Below are 23,190 nucleotides of genomic sequence, written 5' to 3' on the forward strand. Positions count from 1 at the left end.
AGACTTCATTTAAACACCAATATAGTCACATTAACACAACCTGGCTGGAAATCATTTCTAACTATTATTCTCTCATAAATAAATCCAAAGGACCACTTTACCTCCTCAAATAAACATGGAATTTAAATTTTAAATCATCTGTTCTAAAGAGAAAATTAAAAAAACTGCCCTTCAGGAACATGGGATGAATAGAGGCAGGGCAGAAAGGTGATTAACCAGGCTGGTTTTAATGAATTCTCAGATACTTCCATTTTTAAAATATGATAAGTCAAGCTCTACCTAGTGAAGGCCTTTTCATGGGCCGTGGTAGTAGGTGATTTTACCACCACTCCAGAGGCAGCAAATAGGAACAGAATAGAAATAGGGAGACTACAGAGAAAGAATAGAAAGTAGACAGATTCTGCCCCGGAACTCTATGTACAAGTTGAATGGATTTGCTTAGTCTTCTATGAATAAGGAGGCTCACCAGTCAGTCGGTTTGGTATTTTTTTTCTCTCTTTCTACATCTCTTCCTCCTTTTATATCTTCCTCCCTTGCTTCTTTTACTGAGGTTCTCTTCAACAATAAAAAATGATAAATCAGAACTAGACTTATGAATGTAAGTAGCAAAGAGATAGTGTACAACTGAAAGAAAAAAAATCAAATAAACAGAGAATATGGAATAAAGTGAGATATAAGACTGATTACTTCCTAAAGCCCAGATGTGCATGCAGAAATAAAAAATGATGAAAACTTCAGGAATCTAGTATTCATAAGCCTCAAACTACATAATGGAAATTAGAGATATGGGTTAGAGGTGAAGGGATTGACCAAAACTGAATGTTGGACCAAGAAAAAGGGCAGGCAGGAATGAGATTGCAAAGAAAACCCCAGGAACACTCAGAAAAATCTAATCAGTGTGGTTCAGGAGAATATGAATTTTGAAATTTGTGTTTTGAACCTAAACAGATTCCAAATTCTATAGCAGAAAAATGAAACTAACTGCTTTGTGTCCAGAGCAGAAAACGCACATGGCCCTTCGGAGCACAGCCTGAGAGGAACAGCTCAGAGGAGCATCAGTCCAGCACAGGACAAGATTGTCTCCAAGGGGCAGTTCCCATGCTCCCACTCCTAACTCAGGCCACGCCCACTCAGAACTGAAAGGGATCTTAGAGTCGTCTAGCTGAATCCCTCTCATTTACAAAGAGGTCACGGGGACTCAGAGAGTTTAAAGTGCATTTCCAAAATGTATAGCTAGTTATGTGCAGATGTAGTCCTAGAACCTTCAATGAAACCATTAGTAATACAGTGGAACTCTTACCTTTTCACATGAAAATATCCCCAATTTTCTTAAGTGTTTTCATTTCCCCATTTCCAATCCTAAACAGATTGAATCCTCACTTTATTTAAAGCCTTCAACTACATTTTATATAAAAGCTGTCCCAACCTATCAAGGGAAAGAGTTTCTGGGGGGTTCCCCAACATGTCTTACTCACAATCATTTTTTTATGGTGGATTACAATGGCTCGAGGTGATATTTTAAAATATAAAATTTCTCTAGTGAAAGTAAAAATATAATATAAAAAGACAGATGGTGATAGTGATGATGCCTTTATAAGTCTATGCTTTCTGTTTTTTAAATAGCCTTTTGGTGAGCCTTTGATGCCCAATGCATCCCCGAAAATTTGTTCGGGGAAAAAGGCTTTTCTGAACCCCAACCTGGGATAGGAGAGCAGGACCTTACAACACTGTGCCAGAGATGGCCATCACTGGTCTATACTGAGTTTACCCAGAATGATGAGTCTGTCGTGGTGGGCACGGCGGTGAGCACTTCCTCAGGGCCAGAGAGCTCAACAAACCAAAAGAAACCAGAGAGCTCTGACATTCTGTTGAGCCCCTCAGTGATGGCACAACCCTGTTTCTCTTTTCATTTCACTTTCAACCTACCAGGAAGCAGCTTTCGCCAAAGGAGCCACCAACCAATCAGTTTTGCACACGTCTTTAAAAGCATGCCTGATTTTATTTTCTGGCCCAGACCAATTCATTATTACAAAGGTAAAAGAGCATGAGCTTCCTGTTCCAACTTAGAAGAAAATGGATCTCCACTAATTAGGTTTTTGAGGCGTGGGAGGAATACCTTTGTTGTAGAGAACCATCTCAGCTGTATTTCTTTAAAGTTCAGACTCAGATCTCGAGCATTGATGGGCCTGGAGTTTACACGTCTGTTTCCAGACTGGCTTGGTGCGGAGAGAGGGGGGAGAGAGGCGAGCAGGCATGGGACTCTGTGGCCTAAGTCCATCTAAGACCATTTAGGTGGCCACCATCACCTGCCAGAGGAGACCAAATAGTTGGGAGGAACTCAGAAATGGTTGTAGGAACAAGGGTGAAGAAGAGTCCCCCAGGGTTCATGAAGGAAAGAAGAGTGTGGATCGATGTGAATGTGCTAAGGTGACCCCAGTGCAAAATCATCGTGGAAGAGAAGGCCTGGCTTTCAAGAAGGTGTAAAATCCTAGCAAGAGTTTCACCCCACAAACCAACATTCCTTCTGTTGGAAACCAGGAAATGTTTATAAGCCTGAATATAAACTGCTGACATCATTTTAGTCTGCTGAGTTAGGCTAGCAATTGGTTATAAGTAGTTTTTAAACAATCCAATTGGACATACGTTATAATCACAATACTTTTATAGAACTAATTCTACAAAATGTGACAACACAGTCTGACAAGTCACTTCAGGATGGCGCCTACACGGTGGAAGCAGGACGGCGCTGGCACCACAGGGGCGGAGGTGGAAGCGCGTTTTGCCTACGCTGTAATTGGAGCACTTAGTGGGCATGTGTTTTCATGGTGACTCCGTTGCTTGCCTCTGATCTGATGTGCGCTAACACACTAGGTACCACAGGGTCATGGCCTAAAGAATTAATGGAATAGATATTATGGGACTTTGGGGGATATTTTGGTAAGTTTGGTTTCTTCGAGTGTCCACCGTTCACATTTTTAAGAAAATAAAAATCACTGTCACATCCATGCTTCTCCAGAGACCCTGATAGTTGTATCAAAGATGGATAATTTCGAAGTTAGAAGACTTGCTGACTCATTTGGAACGTAATGGCTGCTGGGACGACCGTACACCTGGGACGACCGTACACCGAGCATGCAAGTGGCAGCAGAGCTGTGAGACGCGGTAATTGTGTCTGGTGGCTACACAAATCTTTTGACCACAGTTTGAAGTGGCTAACACATTGGATTTCGCTGCTGGTAATTTTCCAAGGCCCTTTCTAACAGTTTGTTTTAAGTGCATTTGTTGCTTTCCTTTTGTTATTATTTTTTATATCGTTGTAGCAAGTTTGTGGATTTTGTTTGTCCCAGTGACCAAAGGAAAGCCTGAAAAGCAAAAATCTGGGCAAAAGTTGTGTCCTTGATTATAGAAAATTTTTGTCTTTTCAACAAAATTCAGTGAAAAAAGAATGAATGTATTATTATATCCTATTGTGAAGCAAAACCATTCATTAATGTTTACCATAAACTTTCAGGCTAAAAATCTCTGAGACTTGGGGAGTGGGAAAAGCCCACCAGACCCTTTCATAATTGAAATACTTGCATGAGAAGTTCAGAGATATGAAATGTGAAGCACAACAGTGTGTGGGAGTTCCCACCACAGAACAACAGACAGAGCAATGTCTCCTGTGCATCTGGTCCTCAATTTCCGCATTCCCAGGCGTGCTCACAACTCTCCTGGTACTGTTGGTTGGCTCGGTAAACCTGACCTGGCCATTGTAGAAAAGCTGCAGGAAGGTCTCCCCTTTAAGTATATGAACAAAGGGATAAGAAATACAGAATGAAAACTAAAACTACAAAAATATGACTTTCAACTGTGAAAATAAATGTTTCCATTTATTAAGAGCTGGTGTCAGTGCAGCCAAAATGCACACCCACCCAGGAAATTCACCTGCCCCTTTTGTCTTCTTTTTTGAATGTACTAAAATACGTTTACATCTTTGAACCATTTAAAGTTTTTTTCTGATAATCCATTTCCTTTTGTTACAATTAACTGTGGTGGTGACCATCATTCTCCTCAAAGAAAAAGACAAAGAAGAGAAATACATATTAAGGAGTCTGGCCACATATTCATTTTGATTTTGCATTGTTTAGAGATAGGGAAGGTATTTGACAGTGAAAACAAAGGAAAAATATATTTTCTTTCTAATAAATAAAAATAATTTAAAATGCTAGAGGCTATACATGACTATTTAAGTATGTTCATTTATAAATAAAATCATTTCTTTTCCAAAATACATGGAAGCAATATTCAAGGCAGACAAAGAGAAAGATCTGTCTACTTTATTTTCTTGCCAATGTCGCTTAGCCTAACGTTTCCACCAGTGATTCAGCATGTAAGAGGAAGAAAAGTCACATCACCATTTATGAAGTTTGTCAGGCTTTAAAAAAATAGTTCTGGTCTCCTGGGAGTCAACATTCATCTTCAACTTCTCTGATTGGTGGAATCAAGCTGCTTGTGGATTTGTATTGGTTGATCTGGTTAGCCATGTGCGTACTCATGGGCTTGATTTGAATGTTTCTGGGATAGGCATTATCCGGTTCATCTGTAAACCATTTCTTTTCTGCTAAAGGGCAAAATGGATAGAGAACAAGAAGGAGAAATGAGAAGCTTAATTAGTCCTAGAGTAAAGCCTTTGGAAAGTTCATTGAAAAATGCAAAAAGGTAATAGATAGAAGCTGACAGTGAGTCATCGCTAAAGAAACAGTGCAATGTAGGCAGAACCCCGGAAACATACCTCTGTTGCCATAGCAAGTGATGACCAATGGGCCATTAGGAGGTGAGGCACCATGAATGAACCTCAGAGAATAAAGAAGGGCTGGAAAACAAACTCTGGCAATGTTCTCTGGCGTTCCTTTAGTGGCCTAAAAAGCTTTGGTGGGAAGGAGATGCTAAATATATCAAATACTAGGTAGGTATAGACATTGCACCTGAGGAGAGATTTGTGTACCACTGACTTGGGTGGAATGTAAGGGGGACCATCTCTGCTGCAGAGTGAGTAATCTAGAATCTTATGCGGGGTCTCCTCCCAGCCTTCACTTAGCTTTGCTTGTAAAAAACCATACTTCAAGTTATATCTAAACCATTTCAATCTGCTAGTTCTTTTGCAAGCCGGTTTTGAGGGTCTTAAAGTAAATTCACAAATTTTGCAGGCCAATGAGACTAAAAACCAGAACAGCAACCAATGGTTTCAGAGGATTCCAAGATGACTTTCAACTCCAGAAAGAAAACTCTGTGCTAGGATGAGGTTCTAAAGAGACTATCTAGTGGCACTGTCTTAACTGAGTGTAAAATAATGACCGAAGCTGTTAACAAGGGAGCTCCAGGAAGTCTTGACACTTCATTTCCACCCTAAATGCAGAGATGGCTGAGGAAGAGTGATGAGTCACAGCATCTGGGGGTCAGGGTGAGAATGCAAATGGTCTAGCACCCTCTTAGCAGTTCAGTGCTGTGTTGTAAGACTTAGCTCTCATCCTAACCTCTTTCTCAGACTGTATTTTTTCTGGAAAATAGGCCATGTATATAGATACGAAGAGATTGGGAGAATAGGACACTCTAAGTTGAGAATCATGTGCCTCATTTAGTGGCTTAGAAAAACGGAAAAGCTTCCAAGCATACCCACTGCTATAGATACCATGACCTCTCGGGCCATCTTTCTGCCCAACAGAACAATTCATGCCTTGTCATGGCCCTGGACTCCCATGTCAACAAAAGTTGCTTACCTGGAGTGACAGAAAAGAGCATGGTGTGTGTCCCCATTTGCCTGGTGATTTATAAATTCAGCATTCATGCTTAGCTCATGACCACTTGGCTTCTTTCTCCTTGGTCTAGAGCTGTGTCCAGTACCCCGAGCCCTCAATATAAATGCTCTGTCAATGGAGCTGGGGTGCGTCTCGGTGAAAGCTTACTCACTATCCTTTGTTCAGCGGCTCCGTTTACCCCCAGAAAACTTCCTGCCTCTTGGATTATTCTCCACCTCCCTCTCTGCTGCTTTGGCTCTCTCACCTATTATAATTAAGTTCACTTTGATTTGAACAGATTGGATGATAGGAATTCATAATGCTACATCCTCACAGTGAAGCTAACTGATTAAGTGCTTTAAATTATTCCCCCTGACAGAATGATAAAGTTACAATCTGTTCTGAGATGATCTACAGCTTGCCAGACTCCTACAGCTTCTTTCTACATTCATTTATCTTTTTGTCAAGCAGAGTTTTTTTTTTTCCAAGCTTCAATTCCATAGATCTTTTAAAGTCATCAGCACATCTGAATTATTAATGAGGCTTTAGAGGCAAGGTTCCTGATGGGCTGGTTAAAAAAGGTTGTATAGAAACCGGGGACTGTGTACACATCAAAATAATTTCAGCTCCATTTAAAAAACCATTTAGTTCAAGTGTGACATAGATGAACCATTATGCATTTGTGGAAACCAATTTTTTGTGATCTACGATTAAGCTAACCTTTCAGAGAGGAGTAAAGTGTGATGGTTATCATGTTTTAAAAGCATTGCCAGGACGCTGAAACAATTTCAAACTATGACTTTTCCCAATGGTTTATGTGTAAAAATGAGTTTTAGGAGCGCTGAACCTAGCACCTGTGTTGTTTGCCTGAGCTGCCCTTGGTTTTGGCCATGGCATCTTTCGGACGGATTTTCAAAGGGATTTAGTGCTAGGTTGGACCTGCCAGCCTGGGAGGGAGAGTGAACTCTGCTTACAAAAACGAGCAGGTCTTTTGGGTGAAAGACCTAAGACAGTTGCAATCTGTTGAAATTTTTACAACTGCTGCGGACAATAATTGTTCAGGAGTTAGTCTTTACAGTTCAATTCAAAGTGGGCATTTTGACCTTTCGTGGCAGAAAAAATATCAACTTCCTTCTGCTGTCTGTAAGAAAGAGAGGATTATTTCCCCATGTAAGCTCCTTTCTCTTTCCTTCTAAGTTTCTTGCCATAAATTCTAGATAGGGTAGCTCCTGTGTTTTGGCCACCCGGCCTCCGCACAAGAAGGAATGGGGTTAAAGCACACCCTGGTGATGAGCTGAGGTTTTCATTATGTCTGAGACAGGTTTTTTCATTTGAGTGGCTTGTAAAATAAAAGTGTACGTGTTGTTGGATACTTGGTTAGATAGAATGTTGAGGAAGTTGTGCCTCATTTAGTGGTTTAGAAATGTGGAGGAAATATACTAATGCTCTGAGCATTGTACTAAAATGTCTGGGGGCAAAGGTATTTTATGAACAGATTCTCCCAAAGGGCTTCACGGGAATACACACTGAATGATCACCAGTCATTCTGCTCCAGTGGAGAGTGTTTCAGGTATGACAATGACATGTGGTTTATCGAATCTTGCCTTCCAAAAAAGACTCTGTGCCAATGGGCGCCTCCAAAATTGACCATTAGAAAGGGTGTTCACAGAAGCAATGCCAATGAGTGCTGAAGTAGGAGTTTAGGATAAATTCAAATTCTCTCTCCTTGCCTCGTTGCATGTGCCAGAAAGGTTTCTGGGAACTTTATTGCAACTCTAAGATGAGAAGAGCATTAGGTCCGACCATGAGGTCCTTCTCACAGACAGAGAAAAAGAGCCCCATTTGTTTGTAAACTTCTTAAGGATGAGATATGCATGCTGTCATTGCTGTGCGTATAGGAAAGGAGTAGCATTGCACACAGTCTGTGGCACGTGGGTTAGGAGAACAAGATAAAACCTGGGAAATAACTGTGGAGAGGTGCTGGCAAAATAATTACACTGCCATTGGCAGATACCCCCTATCAAGACAGGCCACTATGTGTCCGGCATGGACAAGCAACGAGGTGTAGGCCAAGGAGATGTCGTAGGGCAATGGGTTAAGCTTAAATGGATCTGGCTCTCTCACATACTAGTTGCATGGCTCTGAGCGAGTCACTATGAAATGTATCTTAGCTTTAGTTTCTCTTCTATAAAACAGGGTTAGTGATAGGACTTTCTTAATGCAGTTTGGGTAAAAGGGACTGGTTTCCATGCATCACTTACCACAGGTCCAGTTACATGGTAAGTCAATGTGAGCTGTGAAGACTATTAGTAATTTTTAGTAATAGCAGCAAGCAAGCATTCTATCGTAAAGGCAAAATGATCATAGACTTTAGTTTTAAATTCCATTCAGATCACTCCTGGCTAGGTGAATTGGAACAAATCTATCCTTCAGATTCTGCACGTTTCACACCAAGATTCCGACAGCATCTCCATCTGAGGTTGTCTCAAGGACTGAATGAGTTAATATAAGGAAAGCGCTTAGAAGAGTGTCTGGCCCATCACAGTCACTAAGGTGTTGGCTTGGAGTATAAGGTCAGCACACGAGGATGGTCAGGATCTTTCAGTATGATTGCAAAAGAGCTGGGAGTAAGAATGATTATGAACTGGGGGAGAGGTGATTACCTGAAGCCTGGGGACTGTGGCAGTGGAGACAACAGAGGAGGATTTATTTAGTGGGGTGGTCTTCACCTGGAAGGTGAGAAGGAGTGACCTGGTGCTCTGTCTGAGGAGATCAGGGCTGCGACCCTCCTGTGGTACCTGTGTCTTTGAAATACCGGCTTTCACTCCAGAGACCCCTACCCCACCTGCAAATCATCTCCATCTTTCCCTGTTACTGTCATCACTGAGACTGAAGGGTCCAAAATAAGGGTCAGCATTTCCTCCAGCCACATACAATCCCAGAACATTAAGCAATGGTGGGGAAGGTCCCAGATCTGGGCCAACATAACTGCTGGGGACCCAGAAGCAGGGAAACAGACTGCATTGTGAAAATTGAGTCTCTTTGTCGGCTCTGTGGGTTGTCAGTGCTGTGGGATTTAGCCTTTTCACATAACCACTCCCTAGAGGAGGATGCATTAAAGGGGAGACGATGGATCAGCAAAGACATTTGGAATAATTGGCCCTCTTCTCACTGTACCACCAGCTGAGGTTTAGAGAGAAAGGGATTGAAAGGAAAAGAGTCCATCTGGATAGAGAAAACAGTTGAGGACAGTAACAGCTAACGAGGAGCTCAGCCTTCAGAAGGTAATGCTGTGTGGCTTCACATCTCACACTTCTGAGCGGCAGCCTGGCATTTGCCTTCTGCCCCGCAGACCCCTGGGCTCCCAGTGGGCCCCCACGCATGCTGCCTCCTTTCTTCTCCACGGGTAAAGTGTGGCTATTTTATAGAAATGAAAATCATTTGTACCAGAATGACAGCAGTTTCTGTTTACGAAAACCATCTCACTTCTTTGCAATTGTCCACTATGATTGCATTTGCCTCCATTAACAGACAGTCTAATGCTGCCATTCACTGGGCAGAGCCAACTTCCCCCTCCTGGGCCTCAATACGTGGAGGGCAGCATTTGCACACTTCCCTTTCAGGTGACAGGTGGCAGGTGGCAGAGATAATCCCTATCACTTCCCTTCGCAATGAATGTGCAACCTCCTGCTGGGAGACATGCAACCAGGACAGTGACAAGTGCCCACAGCTACTTCTTTCTCATGTTATGACAAAGCAGGGATGGACTGAAAGAAGCTGACTGAAACATTGATTTTGCCCTGTCTTGAGTTCCACAGGCCCTGAAGTTTCCCTACTCTCCTCTTTCTCCTTCAGGAGCCTGTTGCTATAGGAACCTGGCAGGTTGATTTAATTGTCTCTGTTGGGATGCAAACACCTTTCAGCTTCTCCCATGCTGAGGAAGATCCAGTCAAAAGGTTTTTCTGGTCACCTGGGATCTTGACAAGACTGGCAGAAGGCACAGTCAGTCTCTCTGCTCACTGAGCTGCAGGACGGTTGTTCCCCGTTCTCAGAAGCTATGAACCCAGCTCTGGACAGTGCCAACAGAACAGCAGCATCGTGAAGCACCTACAGGCATGTGCTGTATTTTTTGTAAAGATAAGCCAAGGGTGTAGAGATCATTTATAAGTGGATGAAAGATATAAACATATTTAAGGTTGACTTATTTCAAAGTATATATTGAGCACCTGTTGTGAGTAGAGTTCTGGGTCACAACCTTTAGTATTGATAACATAATCTGAAACTGTTCCTAACTGTGGGATAAATCTGACTATACATACAGGGGTCCGTCCAGCTTTCTCGTTAGCCATCTGAAGTGGCTTCAGGAAGGACCCTGAATGGCAGTCCTTAGGGATGATGATGACGTCATTGCCATCAGTGGTTCGAGGCAGAGGAGGTTTGAACCTCCTGGTCTATTCACTTTTTAAGGTTTACCCCTTTTGAAGCCTAAAGCAAATTGGACAGAATGGCTTAAAAATCGTTTCTTTTCTAGACTGTTGCCAAGAATTGAGTTTCTAGTGTTGTTTCTAAATGCATATATGTTGTCTTCAAATAACTCTTTCACTTTCTATCCTTACCTACTTGTTTCTCTTTTTGGTGGGGAGAGGAAAAGAGGAAAGACATAAAATGTGTATGCCTCCTCCCTAGGACAACCTGAAAGAGGAATGGGAAGTTTGGCTTCACACAGAAAACAATGAAACAGACTGTTTGTTCTACTGAAAAAAGTATAATATAGCCGTTTTGGCTAACGAAATAGAAGTAATAATAATACCTCTTTCGTCATTGAGTATATCATTACCCAAGTATATTGAACTCTCAATCCCGTGCCCAAACTTCAGGAAAAAAAACCAACATTTCATCACATGTCGCAGTCTGGTCCCACTCCATTCCCATCACAATATCATCTCATCAGAGCTGCTAACAGATTGTATATAAAACGCATTTTGGATTTACTTCTCTCTATCTGCCCAATCTCTGGTTGGGATTTAACAAGTGTAAGAATGGCAGGTGGCAGGAGAGACCTGGGTAACAGAGACTTAATTGTTAGCCCCCAGATAGCTGGGTATGAGCTACTGAGTTGATACACAGAGCTGGAAAGTTTGAATTTGGGGTCATACTGATCACATATAAAGGAGACCAGTGCTTTTGTTATGAATAACCCTCCTGATGTCAACAGAAAGGAGGATAAAATATCGAAAAGCAGGTTTGCCAAATCGAATAGCTGCAAATATTTTCCAGAAAAGTTGATCACCTGGTGTCATCACTTGATTTAGTAGGTCTTGCCAAGATAAACACAGAGATGTGGACAGACTGATAGGGGACTGGGTTGGGGTTCTGGCAATGGGGGGAGGAGTGGAGGAAGCTGGGTATCTTGATGGGAAAATGCTTTTGAACTTGGAGCAAGGTACCAAGGTGGGCAGGGAGGCCACGTGCAGATTGAAAGGCAAGCCAGATGGAGAGAAGTCACCCCCAAATTACCCAGCCCCAAACCCAAGAACACCAAAACAAACTCTAAGGGATCTAGCAGTAGCAGCAGCACAGCCTCATTGCGCTGAGCAATTTAGAAAGTGGAGGAAGGAGGGGAAGGAAGGGGGAAGGAGGGGACATGGGGTGGGGGAAAAGCAAAACAAAATAAATAAAACCACAAACAGAACAACGGAAATAAAAACAAACAAACCAATAACAGAATAAAATTTGTAACTCCTTTTTTTTTAATGTCACAAAAGTTTTCACAAGGACAACGTTATAGAAGAAAACCCCCAGCAGTGGCTAGGTCATGCAGAACCATTAATTGTCATACCTTGGCCCATTCTATTCATCCTTGTTGCACTTTAGAGAGAGAAGTAAGCTATGTGAGTTTTACAATGCTTTTAAACTGTCATATTTCCTGTTGAGCACTTTAACTGGCACATTCTTATAGTTATAAATGTTCTGAGGGCATAACTTTATAACCTCCTTTGCAAAGAATGCATGAAGAGCTCTTCATGGTCCAAAACTAGGGATGTGTGTGTGTGCGTATATATACACACAAATACACATGTATACAAGTAAATGTGTATGTGTGTATATGTAGAGAAATATTTATATAGTTATATATAAAAAGATAGTTATACATAATATATAAATCAATATATAGGGACAAAAATAATCTGAAAAAAACTTCTACTCACAGGGCTTTTTAATGTACATGTATACAGTTATTCCGCACCCCTTCACTGGTTTGAATGATGCCGGCCATTTCTTTGGTGTGCGGGCAGAGGTTCTGACCAAGCCTTACCATTTTGTCAGTAAAAGTGCTTGTCAATTCACACAGCAAGCAAATCTTCAAAACTGTCATGCTTGGAGGGGGACAGGGGGGTCCAAAATCTAAACCCAAACTGTTCACCATAAAAACACCTTTTTAGAGATGCTACAGCTGTGACATTTTTCTTCTCCCCTCCACCCCTGGACTGTTGGATGGATTTTTTTTAAGTAAACATTTCAAATATGCATATACCAGCTCAGGGCTAGTCCATTTATATAAGAATTTGGTTAAGGTGGAACGGGCCTATTTTTAACAACTACTATACTGTCTAAAGCATGATTTGCATGCATAAAACATCTGACAATTGTGTACAGAAAAAAAGGATATTTTTCTACCTTTCCTCTCATGCTCACTAACTGATAAAAAGAAAACAAAAAATTATACCAAAATACATTTGGCTCACTGTTACACTCTTCTCCTCCTCCCCACCACAAAGTGACAAGGAGCGACTCCCTAGGACTGTCCCCCGCCTGCCTAAGGAACTGGCTGTGATACAGGAGCTGATGAGGAGGGATTCTCCCACCAGCTTTCTGCTGTGGGACCAACAGTTTAAGGTGGTGGCTGGCTTCTGTCTTTGTTGGGTTAACTATGGCTTGATCCTCCCACATTCTGGTCAATTTATCGTGCCAGCTCCTAAAACCGGAAGAGGCTCCGCTGCTGGGTTTATCTTCCTCTCCCTGCACCACGGCCCAACCCTGGCTCCTACCTGTCATGGGGGCCCTAGCTAATCAAACAGAGGGGAGTAAAAAGGTCCCCTGAGAATGTGTGGAAAAATACTTGCTCTTTCCTGAGCATTATTTATTCTGTACATAAGGTAAGTAATTCACCTTTTAAAAGATGTAAAAGTCCCAGGAAGGCAGTTTTTAATGACTTACATATGATATTTATGATACATATGGCTTTTCATCCCAAATGTCAAAAGTGAAAGAAAAAAAGTAGCTATTCATATGGCAGCGTAAGGAGACAGAATAACAATTTAATATGCAATCAAACCTCTTCGCTCTTAAATTAAATGACTAGAATTTGATATATCCATGAATGGAACACTATTCTTTCTTCCACAGTAAGGGCAGAAATGTTCCCCGGAACTCCCAAAGGAAGCCGGCTCTGGGACTATAGCCCTTGGTTAGCAGCTGAAAAAAACCCCCTCGGTTGTTCTCTTACAGCCGAGCAGGTGTTTAATCAACATCTACACAAATGGAGAAAGCTTTTCAATAGCTTCACGATCCTTCAGCCCAGAGAGTGGAAACATTTGATATGTTTTTGTTCCTTTTTGGTTGCTTGTTTCAAATAAACATGTGGCTATATTACTGTGTGTATATAAAAAAGAAAGGAAAACAACAACAAAGTCAAAACCCAAAGCACCCTGATAATCCTGAAAAATCAGAATGAACTTTTCTTCTACATCAACTAAATTAACGAGGTCAACGTACTTCACCTAACTGAGGTGGGTCGCAAGCCTCTGCTAACCTGCAACCTCATTCCCACAGTGAGCTATTTATGTCTGGAGCATGCCTTTGGGTTACTTCCCCCCTAGAATCATAAATAACTTTTGGTCCTTCTGCTTAGTTGCTGTTGTGCTCAAGGGTTTTATGGTGGTGAAATAAAAATGACAACCACATGCACACTACCATACATATGCAAATATGTGTAAAAAAGGGGGGACTACAGGGGAAAACGGGGAAAGTTACTGTTGGAAACACCCACTGGGGAAATGAGTGGCAGATACAGTTTCACACATGGTGGCAGTGGATACACATATCAGAGACGCTCTTCCTGCACGTACTTCTGTTTGTCTCGGGACTCCCGGGACTTGGGCCGGTTCGGACGGTTTGCTGTGGATGGGATGGAGTGAACAGAGGAGCTCTTCTTGCTGGAGGACTGGGACGAGTGGGAGGAATGGGAGAGACTGGCCCGGGACTGGCCGGCGTTGTGGTCAAACTGCATTAAGCAGAAGATCAGGTCCGTCGGCACGAGCTCAAATTCGTATGGGGGGTTGGTGATGACATACCTGGAGGGGGAGAATGAAGAGGTCACAGAATGAGGATGGCTGTGTGGACGTTTCACCTGTCTGAATCAAAAGGAACCTGTCTGTTCCTCAGGTCCACTAGAAGATCTGGAAGGAGGACTTATAGCTGCTGGGCCATGGTGCTAAGAATTACTTTCCAAGTTGAATGAAATCTTCTTCTATTTAGTTCAACAGAGGAGACCCGCCATGAGCCCTGACATCCCAGCTGCTGATCAGTGCCAGGTAATGGGAAAACCAAACTGTGCTGTCTATGATCTACATGACCCTTTCAATGCAATGTCAAGTTCACCTCTGATCCTGAGTAGCCCAAGTACATGCAGGGTTTCATGGACTGCACTGTGTTCATGGACTTCTTTCATTCTAGAACGCTATGACAATCCTACACACACACCACAGGGTCTTTGTTTACCATAATCTAGCATCTTCCTCGTCCTTCCTCACTCTCTACTTTTTAAAAATCAACTTTGGCGGGGATTTTACTAATGGAAGAACATAAAACAACTTCTTGCCTATGCGTTGGTCCTGCTTTAACTCAATTTGATCAGGCTTTCTCTGATGAACAGACATGACTTAAAAAAATCAGTTTCATCAACAGCAGTGGATCTCAAAAGTATGGTCCTTAGGCCAGAGATATCAGCATCACTGGAAACTTCTTAAAAATGCAAATTCTTAAGTGACCCTACCCTCAATGTATGGAATCAGATACTCTGGGCAAGAAGTCCAGCAGCTTGTGTTTTAACAGCTTTGTGGGTGACCCTCATGTTCACTAAACTTCAAGAACCCACTCGTCTACGGCAATTATTCTCAACCCTGGCTATACACTGCAGTCTCTGGGCATTAACACATTTTATTTCCACTCCAGACCAGTTAAGTCAGACTAACCAGGGTGTTTTTTGAAAGTACCCTCAGCAATTCTAATATTCAAGCAGAGCTGAGAAACACTCAACTCTGTAGCATTGTTACCTGGGGTATATTGTACACACACTGATTTCGATGATTCTAAGATGTACTCTTAATTTGGGGCTGCTATGAATTTATTTCTTGATGCATATTAGAATAATACAACTAGCCAACATGAACTGTTATCATTTCTGCTTCAGGTGCCAATATATATTTTCTTAAATAAATATATTGAAGTAAATGAGTCAATTAAAATGTATTAAGTAAAAATATAAGCATCTAAGATACAGCAAAGGAATCATTTATCTTAACTACTAGCAATATGAAACATCTCTATTTTAGGTACCAACAGAATTATCCCAGTAGCTGGAGTTTGAAGGAGATACATGTATTCAAACATTTGTAATTCGGTGATAGAACTATCCTACAAAACTTGAGGTCTCCCCACAATGTCTTTACATCTGCTATTAGTAATTAAAGAAAGAAAGCTTCCCATAACTCAAAGTTGAACTGAATGTGAGCAGAGTAATTTGCACGTTGATAACATGTGTATGGGCCTTTGCCTTCACCGTAGGGGACAGAAGGGTCATTTATATCGCTGCCTTTCAGTGGGAGGGCAGAGGGGAAACATACTCACCTCTTCGTGCATTGGCTGGGGGTGCTGAGGTGAGCATCTCTCAGCCGGTAAATTCCAAAACAAAGCATATTATACGTTTTCAGAGCTTTGCAGAACAGATCACCATAACAACCACCATCCTAGGACACAACAAAAGAACAGAAAGAAACATCATTTTTATTGGCTTGGAAGTAGAGGTCCAGGGAGAAATGGGCCTTTTCCAAAGGCTTGTTTTGGTGTCTCTCAAGCTGGAGGATCTGTAAAGGACTGTAGCTGAAACAGTCAGTGTGGCTAACAGCCTACACCCAATATTTTGGGGGATCAAATAATAATGAGGTTTCCCCCCGGTTCTCTCTAGCTTTCCATCTGTAGCAATGAGAGCTCTGAGGAGACCGCACTTCTCCCTCACTTTAAGATAAGGTGTAAAGCTTGAAGGTCTCAGATGCATGTTTAGAAGAAACCGGCTCTGCAAAACGGTGCTTGTGTTTAGCCCCAAGCTTGGCTGTAATCACTGTGATCCGACTGTGTTGTCAAAACTGCTTGAGTGATAATTAAAATCACTGCGAGAAGAAAAGACCCCACCAGGTACTATGGTGACAGACTCTTTCAGGTAAGAACTGTGTGAAAAGCACAATTTACAGACCTCAAAGATGGCAAGAACAGAAGAGAAAATGTTTTCCCAGAAGCTGGAGGTCTGCAGGCTGAATAATGAATTCACAGTTCTAATCAGTTCACCACCACCTTCTGAGAGTCTGGAGCCTGATGTGGAATGTGAAAGCAAATTCATTCACTTGGAAATGCTGGATTCAGGTAGGTGTTATAGGAAGGGCACTGAAGAAGGATTTCACTGGGAATAAAGTGACTGCATTTGTCTGTCCTGTCTTCGGGATTTCCATGCAGGCATCATATTAGAGAATACAAGCAGAGCCGAATCTTACCATTGTTTCAACCCTTGGTCCTTAAAATGATATATTAAGTGATAGTTAAAAGAGCCACTAGTTACAGGAGCTGACTTTCAAAAAAAGTCCAGTCTAACAAATGCCCGTGCCTATAACCAAACTAAAATATGGAGCAAGTTATTATTACAGCTTCAGAAGAAATGGAGAGAGTACCCCTTTCCTCGAGTAATACTATTGTTTGTGCAATGGATTTATTGGATCCTAAGACTCGTGGCTCCACCCCTTGAACTCATCCCTGGAGTAGGGCTGGGAATAAGGGTCAAGACTGGACACGCCTGCGAAAATGCTGAATCAGGCTGCTGCATGGAATCCAAAGGGAGGCATTGGTCACCTCTGCAGCAGGGAGGCTCGGAGGAGAGTGACTAATTCCAGCCACAGAAATTAAAAGACCTGGATCAGGAATGAACAACATTAAAGGATCTGCACAAGATGTTATTGTTTGGCCAGTGGTAGTGGATACATATCCTTACCGGTGGTGTTTGAAAACCACCAGTGCCTGGGTCCTGTCCAGACACAAAAACTCAGAAACCCGGGGACTGCACATGGCCATCAGTGAATTGCAAAAGCACCTCATGGGCCATTAATATGCATTTGGGGTTAAGTAGCCCTGAACTATGCTAAGACCCTGTAGAAAATGTTCCCAGATTTGACTGCATACTGAAATCACTTGCTATCTTCTATCTCTTGGTAGAAGATACCCAAGGGAAGTAAGCCACAGGCTCAGGAGCCAGGGCTCCTGATGCAATTCCTGATCGAGCCAGTCTTCAGTCTCTCTCAGCCTCAGTTTCCTTAGAGGGTCTGAAAATAGAACCTACATCAAAGGATTGCCATGAGCATCGAAATGAATGATCACATGCAGAGCATGTACCTGATATACAGTAAGCTGTAAATACCACCTCTTATAGTTATTTACTTTAGAAGGCCGAAAAAACAGATGCTTAGTTTGTCACTGTCTGGCACCTAGTTCGTTCGGACCAAAGCGCAGGCTCAGGTGATCTCTGTGTGCTGCACTCACCCCCAAGTCTGCAAAGGGCCCATCCAGCAGTGCTAACTGGGCCACTCGACAGCGGTCCCTATTGGCCAGCGTCTGGGGGGTGCTGTAACCCCCACGAAGAGCATTCTCCTCGGCAATCAGAGCCTCGAGCTCCGGTGTGGCTCCTCCGGTCACCAGGGTCCGTATCAGGGTAAGGATATTGTCATTGAAGTATGTCTGGGAAGAGACAGAAAGAGAGATAGAGGGAGTCCTTGAAGCACACATCCTAAAGTCACGACAACCGACATCCAAATGACAACTTGTCCTGGTATTCCTGTTTAAAGTCCTGGTCTGTCTCTTCAAAAAATTTTTACCTGGGAAGTAAAAAGACAGCAGCCTCCAATTATTCCATTCTTTTCTCTCTTACTTGGTTTTGCCACAAGAGCCTGACTTTTAAAACCCAATTCAGAAGATTTTTATGAAAGGGCTAAAGTCCAAATTGTTGGTGTTTACCATAATTAACGTTACCCAGAATGTACATATTGCTTACATGTGTAATAAAATGCAGCCTTTCCAGGCTGCGGAGCCAAGCTGAACCACCTCTGAGGTCCCGTCGCCCGTGTGCCTGGAAGCCACCTCCCCTCAATGGCAAAACTTCTGTGTGCAAAGGAGATGCCAAGGGCATCATTAAGGCCACAGGCTCCACAACTTGTCACACAGGCTTTGATACTGTCCTACCCAGAAGTCAATTAAATGTGCCAGAGAAATTTACAATGAGGTGCATGTTCTGGTGTGTGCACTTTTGGTTTTGTTTTTTATGTAACCTCAGGAGTCTGAGGAAAACCCAGCTTATTAGGGAAGCTTCCTCCATGTGTATATTGATCTCACACCTGACATATAACAGATCTGTTAAGAATAAAATAATGGGAGTTTTAAAAAATTAATAGGATGTCCAGTGAAAGAACTCAAGAAGACATCTGTTACCCAGCCTAATTTGAAAAAAAAAAATCTCAGTTAAGGGTCTGCATTCCATTCTCCCATGTAATAAGAAATCAAACAGGCTAAATTCCAACCAAATATTGCCTGTGGCTTTTGAGGATGTACGGACCTTTGGGAGCAGGTTAGGAAAGACAGCTACATTTTTACTTCAGCAGTTTCTAAGACAGTTTAGCTGGCTAAATCGAGTGGGGAACAAATCAGGTAAGGTTAGGTTCTCATCTTGCTTGGACATCTGGTAGTTCTAAAAGTAAGGAAACTACAAGTGTTATCCAGAACCAGTCTGACCATAAGACAGTGTATATATGCTCTACCAGAGCACAGCTGTGCAGGGCACAGGCAGAACAAGGACAAGTAAAGGAGGAAATGTTGCTGGCGTGTGTATGTGTGTACACATAATGGTATAGATTTATATCTATTATCTGACTGGGTAGATAACTAGATAGATAGATAGATAGATAGATAGAGGTTAAAGGACAAGGTTCAGGCTGTGGGTTTAATGCTGCTCTCACACTTAGTAGCTGCATGACCTTAGAAAGTTATTATCACTTTTCTGTCTCAATTTCATGACCTGCGAAGTGCACTAATACAGTGGTTATAAGGACTGTATAACTAATACATGTGAGGCACTTAGAAAAGTGTGCACAGGAAGCACTGATAAATATTGTCGGCCTAACATCAGAGACTTGGATCTTTTGATGATGACAGGAGCAGTCAGCTGATTTCCAACCTTCCCTTCATATAAATCTTTTACATTTTGTGTGGGGAACAGGGTGGAAAACAAGGCCCTTCATTTCATCCCTGAGTCTGCACTTGCCAGTCTGCCTCCAATCTAATGCCCCACTGAGACTCAGGAACGGCTCCTGAGGGTCATGGGGGGGGGGGGGGGGCCTTTGGAGTAGGCTCCCAGCAGATATACAAACATTTCCAAAGTCTTCCAAGGTAAATCCTCTTCCCCACCATCAGAGAGCTTATTATTAGAAGCTGGAGACCACTCCTGGGCCCTGCAGCACATTAAATGAGTGAGCACTGGACACAGAACTTTGGCAAGAGTCTTTGCATTGAAATCACCCTTCTGGATCAAGACCGATGGGGGAGTAGAACAGCACACAGGAAGAACAACAGAACACCCATGACTCCGTACACTGAAAAACAGACCTTGCTTAAATGTAGAGGGGTGTAAAGAAAGCCAAAGAGCCAATGTAAGTGTGTCTCAAGAGTACCACAGTACTCTTTTGAAAAAGAGTATATATTTATATCTATTATCTGATAGGTATAACACACATCAGTGTGTTTACGATGTAAAGGAAATCAGTCAAAATTAAAAGTTAAGGAAAATCTGTTTTGGAATCATAATAAATTTTAAAAAATATAGAGTATCTTTAACAAGTCAAAGATCATGTGATAAGAAAGCTTACTTCATACAATTTATCTAATTGTTATGTACAATATTGAAATTAAAATGGATGTGGTAAGAAATAGTTCAGAGTCCAATAGACTTCCATGACAAACACACTGAACAAACTAAGACTAGAAGGGAACGTCCTCAACCTGATAAAGGGCATACATGAAAAACACACCGCTAACATCAAACTTAATGTTGAAACACTGGATGTTTTCCCCTTAAGATCAGAAACAAGAGGGAAATAATGGCCTTCGTCACTTCTATTTAACGCAGCACTGGAGGTCCCAGCCAGGCAAGAAGGAAATAAAAGGCATCCCTATCAGAAAGGAATACAGCAAAACTGTCCCTATTCTCTGAGAACATAATCTTCAATACACAGGGTAGGGCTAGAGTCAGTTCACAGTTGTGAATACTCAGAACACAGAATTAATAGAGCGATTATAATAATCTAACCTGCATGCCTTTTTTCATACAAACAACCATAAACTTACTTCCCCCCACCTTGTGTACAGTCCTAGGGAATCTGCTAAATTGCTATTATACGTAATGAATAAATTCAGCAACTTTGCAAGGTACAGAATCAATATATAAAAATCATTTGTGTATCGGTGTACTTTCAATGATAAAACAAGAATGAAATTAAGAAAACAATCCCAATTAGAAAAGTAATACAACGAATAAAATACTTAGTTAATAAGTATTAACGAAGGAGGCACAAGACTGGTACACAGAAAACTACAATATTGCTGTAAATAATTGAAGATCTAAGTAAATGGAAAGGGCTTAATATAATTAAGATTACAATATGCCTGAAAACAAACTAAATATTCAAGGCAATCTCTATCAAAACCTTAAAGACCATGTTTTGTAGAAATGGATAAGCTGATTCTAAAATTCATGTGAAATTGCAAGTAACCACAAAGCTACGACAATGTTGAAAAAAAAAACTTGGAGGCCTCACATTCCTAATTTTAAAACCCACTACAAAGACAGTGCGATACTGGCATACAGTCAGCATCTGCATCATTGGAATGGAATTGAGAATCCAGAAATAAATTCATACCCTTGTGGTCAATTGATTTTGAACCAGGGTATCAAGGCCGTTCTGAAGAAAGATGGTAGCCTGTGAAACAAACATTGCTACGACAACTGGTGCAGAAGAATAAGCTGGATTTCTACCTCCCTCCATGTGCAAAAATTAACTCAGAATAGATCGCAGACCTAAACATAAGAGTTAATCTATAAGGCACTTAGAAAAAAAACATAGGAGTAAATCTTTATCACCTTTGATTTGAAAATGGATTCTTTGATATGACACCTAAAACACAAGCAAAAAAAAAAAAAACCCCAGATAAATTGAAATCCAAAATTAAAAGTATGTTGTGCATCAAAGGACACTCTCCAGAGGGTGAAAAGAAAACATACAGAATGAGAGAAAATATTCCTGAATCATATATCTGATTAAGGTCTAGTACCCAGAATATACTTTAAAAAATCTTCCAATTCAACAACATGGAGACAAATCTCCTCCTTTTTTAAATGGACAAAAACTTAAATAAGCATTTCTCCAAAAATGATATGCAAATCATAAACAAACAAATGAAAAGATGCTCACCATCACTAGTCATTAGTCAAACTCAAATTAAAAACATGAGATATCATTCCACACCCACTAGGCTGACTATAATGAAAAAGATGGATGATATTAAGAGTCAGTGCGGCCATGGAGAGCCCTGGCTGGCGTAGCTCAGTGGATTGAGCGCGGGCCTGCGAACCAGATGATCGCGGTTCGATTCCCAGTCAGGGCACATGCCTGGGTTGCAAACCGGTTCCTTGCAGGCTAACTATCAGCAGGGGATGCACAAAACGCAACCATACATTGATGTTTCTCTCCCTCTCTCCTTCCCCTCTAAAAATAAATAAATAAATAAAATCTTTAAAAAAAAAAAAAAAAGAGTCAGTGCGGCCATGGAGAAATTGGAACACTAATGGACTGCTGGTGGGAACGAGGCAGCCCTTTTGGAAAGCAGTCTGGAAACTCCTCGTACGGTTAAACACAGAGTCACCACAAAGCCCACCAATTTCACTCTACATATACCCAAGAGAAATGAAAACATGCGTCCACATGAAACTTGTTCATGCATGTTTATATCCATCATCCATCATTCATAATAGCCAAAAAGTGAAAATGATTCATCAATTAGTGAAAGCATAATCAAAGTATATGTCCACACATGAATACTATTTGGCCATAAAAGGGGGTGAAATACTGATATATGCTTCAACATGGATGAACCTTGAAAACATTATGCTAAGTGAGAGAAGTCAGTCACAAAGGAATATACATTATATGATTCCATTTATATAAAATATCCAAAAAGGCAAATGTATAGAGCTAGGTAGTAGATTAATGGCTTAAAGCTGGGACAGGGGAGAGTGGGGGAGAGGTAATGGGTATGGGCTTCTTTTTAAAGCAAAGAAAATGTTCTAAAACTGGCTGTGGTGATAGCTGTACATATCTGTGATTATGCTAAAAGCCATTACATTGTACATTTAAATGGGTGAATTGCATGATGTTAATTATATTTCAATGAAGATGTTAAAAAATAGTTAAAAGGTAACTAAACTTGTAATGGCCAAATATTTATCTGTTAACAAGCAGTAATTAACAATACTGTGCTGTACACTGAAAAAGTTAAGTGGGTAGATCTCATGTTAAACGTTCTTATCATGATAAATAAAAAAGCAGTATGTTGTAGAATTGAAATTCACACACACACACACACACAAAATTAGTAATATGGAAGTAAAACTAAGTTCACTGAAACTACATAAAGAAGTATGTAGATATTTTTTCTTTTTTCAGATGTTATACTGATAAATGGTAAGTATTCACAAATTAAAGTTATAAACAAAATTCAAGCAGGTAAAAATGAGCAAGCAAATAAGAAAAAAGTGAGTACAGAATGAATAAGTTTGAGGAGCGAAGTGCTTCAGGCCAATACGTACACCTGTAATGTGTGATGTAAATATTGGATTTAAATTATTAAATGAGCCCTGGCTGGTGTATCTCAGTAGATTGAGCGTGGGCCTGTGAACTAAGGGATCATGGTTTGATTCCCAGTCAGGGCACATGCCTGGGTTGTAGGCCAGTTCCCAGCAGCCAGCGGGGGACACACGGGAGGCAAACAT

At 41.4% G+C, this 23,190-nt stretch overlaps 1 protein-coding gene across 8 annotated transcripts in view; it reads right to left on the reverse strand.

Moving 5' to 3' along the window:
* Positions 1-896: 896 nt before the first annotated feature.
* Positions 897-23,190, reverse strand: part of KCNMA1 (potassium calcium-activated channel subfamily M alpha 1) — a 728,885-nt gene continuing 706,591 nt past the window's right edge. For 3 of the 8 annotated variants that reach the window (XM_037056362.1, XM_037056368.1, XM_037056360.1), the window contains 3 exons: positions 17,640-17,834; positions 15,687-15,805; positions 12,375-14,131 (listed from right to left, as the gene is read on the reverse strand). In XM_037056362.1, the coding sequence (XP_036912257.1) occupies positions 13,882-14,131; positions 15,687-15,805; positions 17,640-17,834 (564 nt within the window). In that variant the 3' untranslated portion in view covers positions 12,375-13,881. Of the gene's footprint in view, positions 4,604-11,616; positions 11,646-12,374; positions 14,132-15,686; positions 15,806-17,639; positions 17,835-23,190 lie in introns of those variants that run through there. The other 5 variants (XM_037056369.1, XM_037056361.1, XM_037056365.1 and 2 more) reach the window with 4 other exon arrangements.

The sequence above is a fragment of the Sturnira hondurensis genome, unplaced genomic scaffold (genome assembly GCF_014824575.4).
Source record: "Sturnira hondurensis isolate 20B ecotype Veracruz unplaced genomic scaffold, ASM1482457v3 Scaffold0008916, whole genome shotgun sequence".
NCBI classification, from domain to species: domain Eukaryota; kingdom Metazoa; phylum Chordata; class Mammalia; order Chiroptera; family Phyllostomidae; genus Sturnira; species Sturnira hondurensis.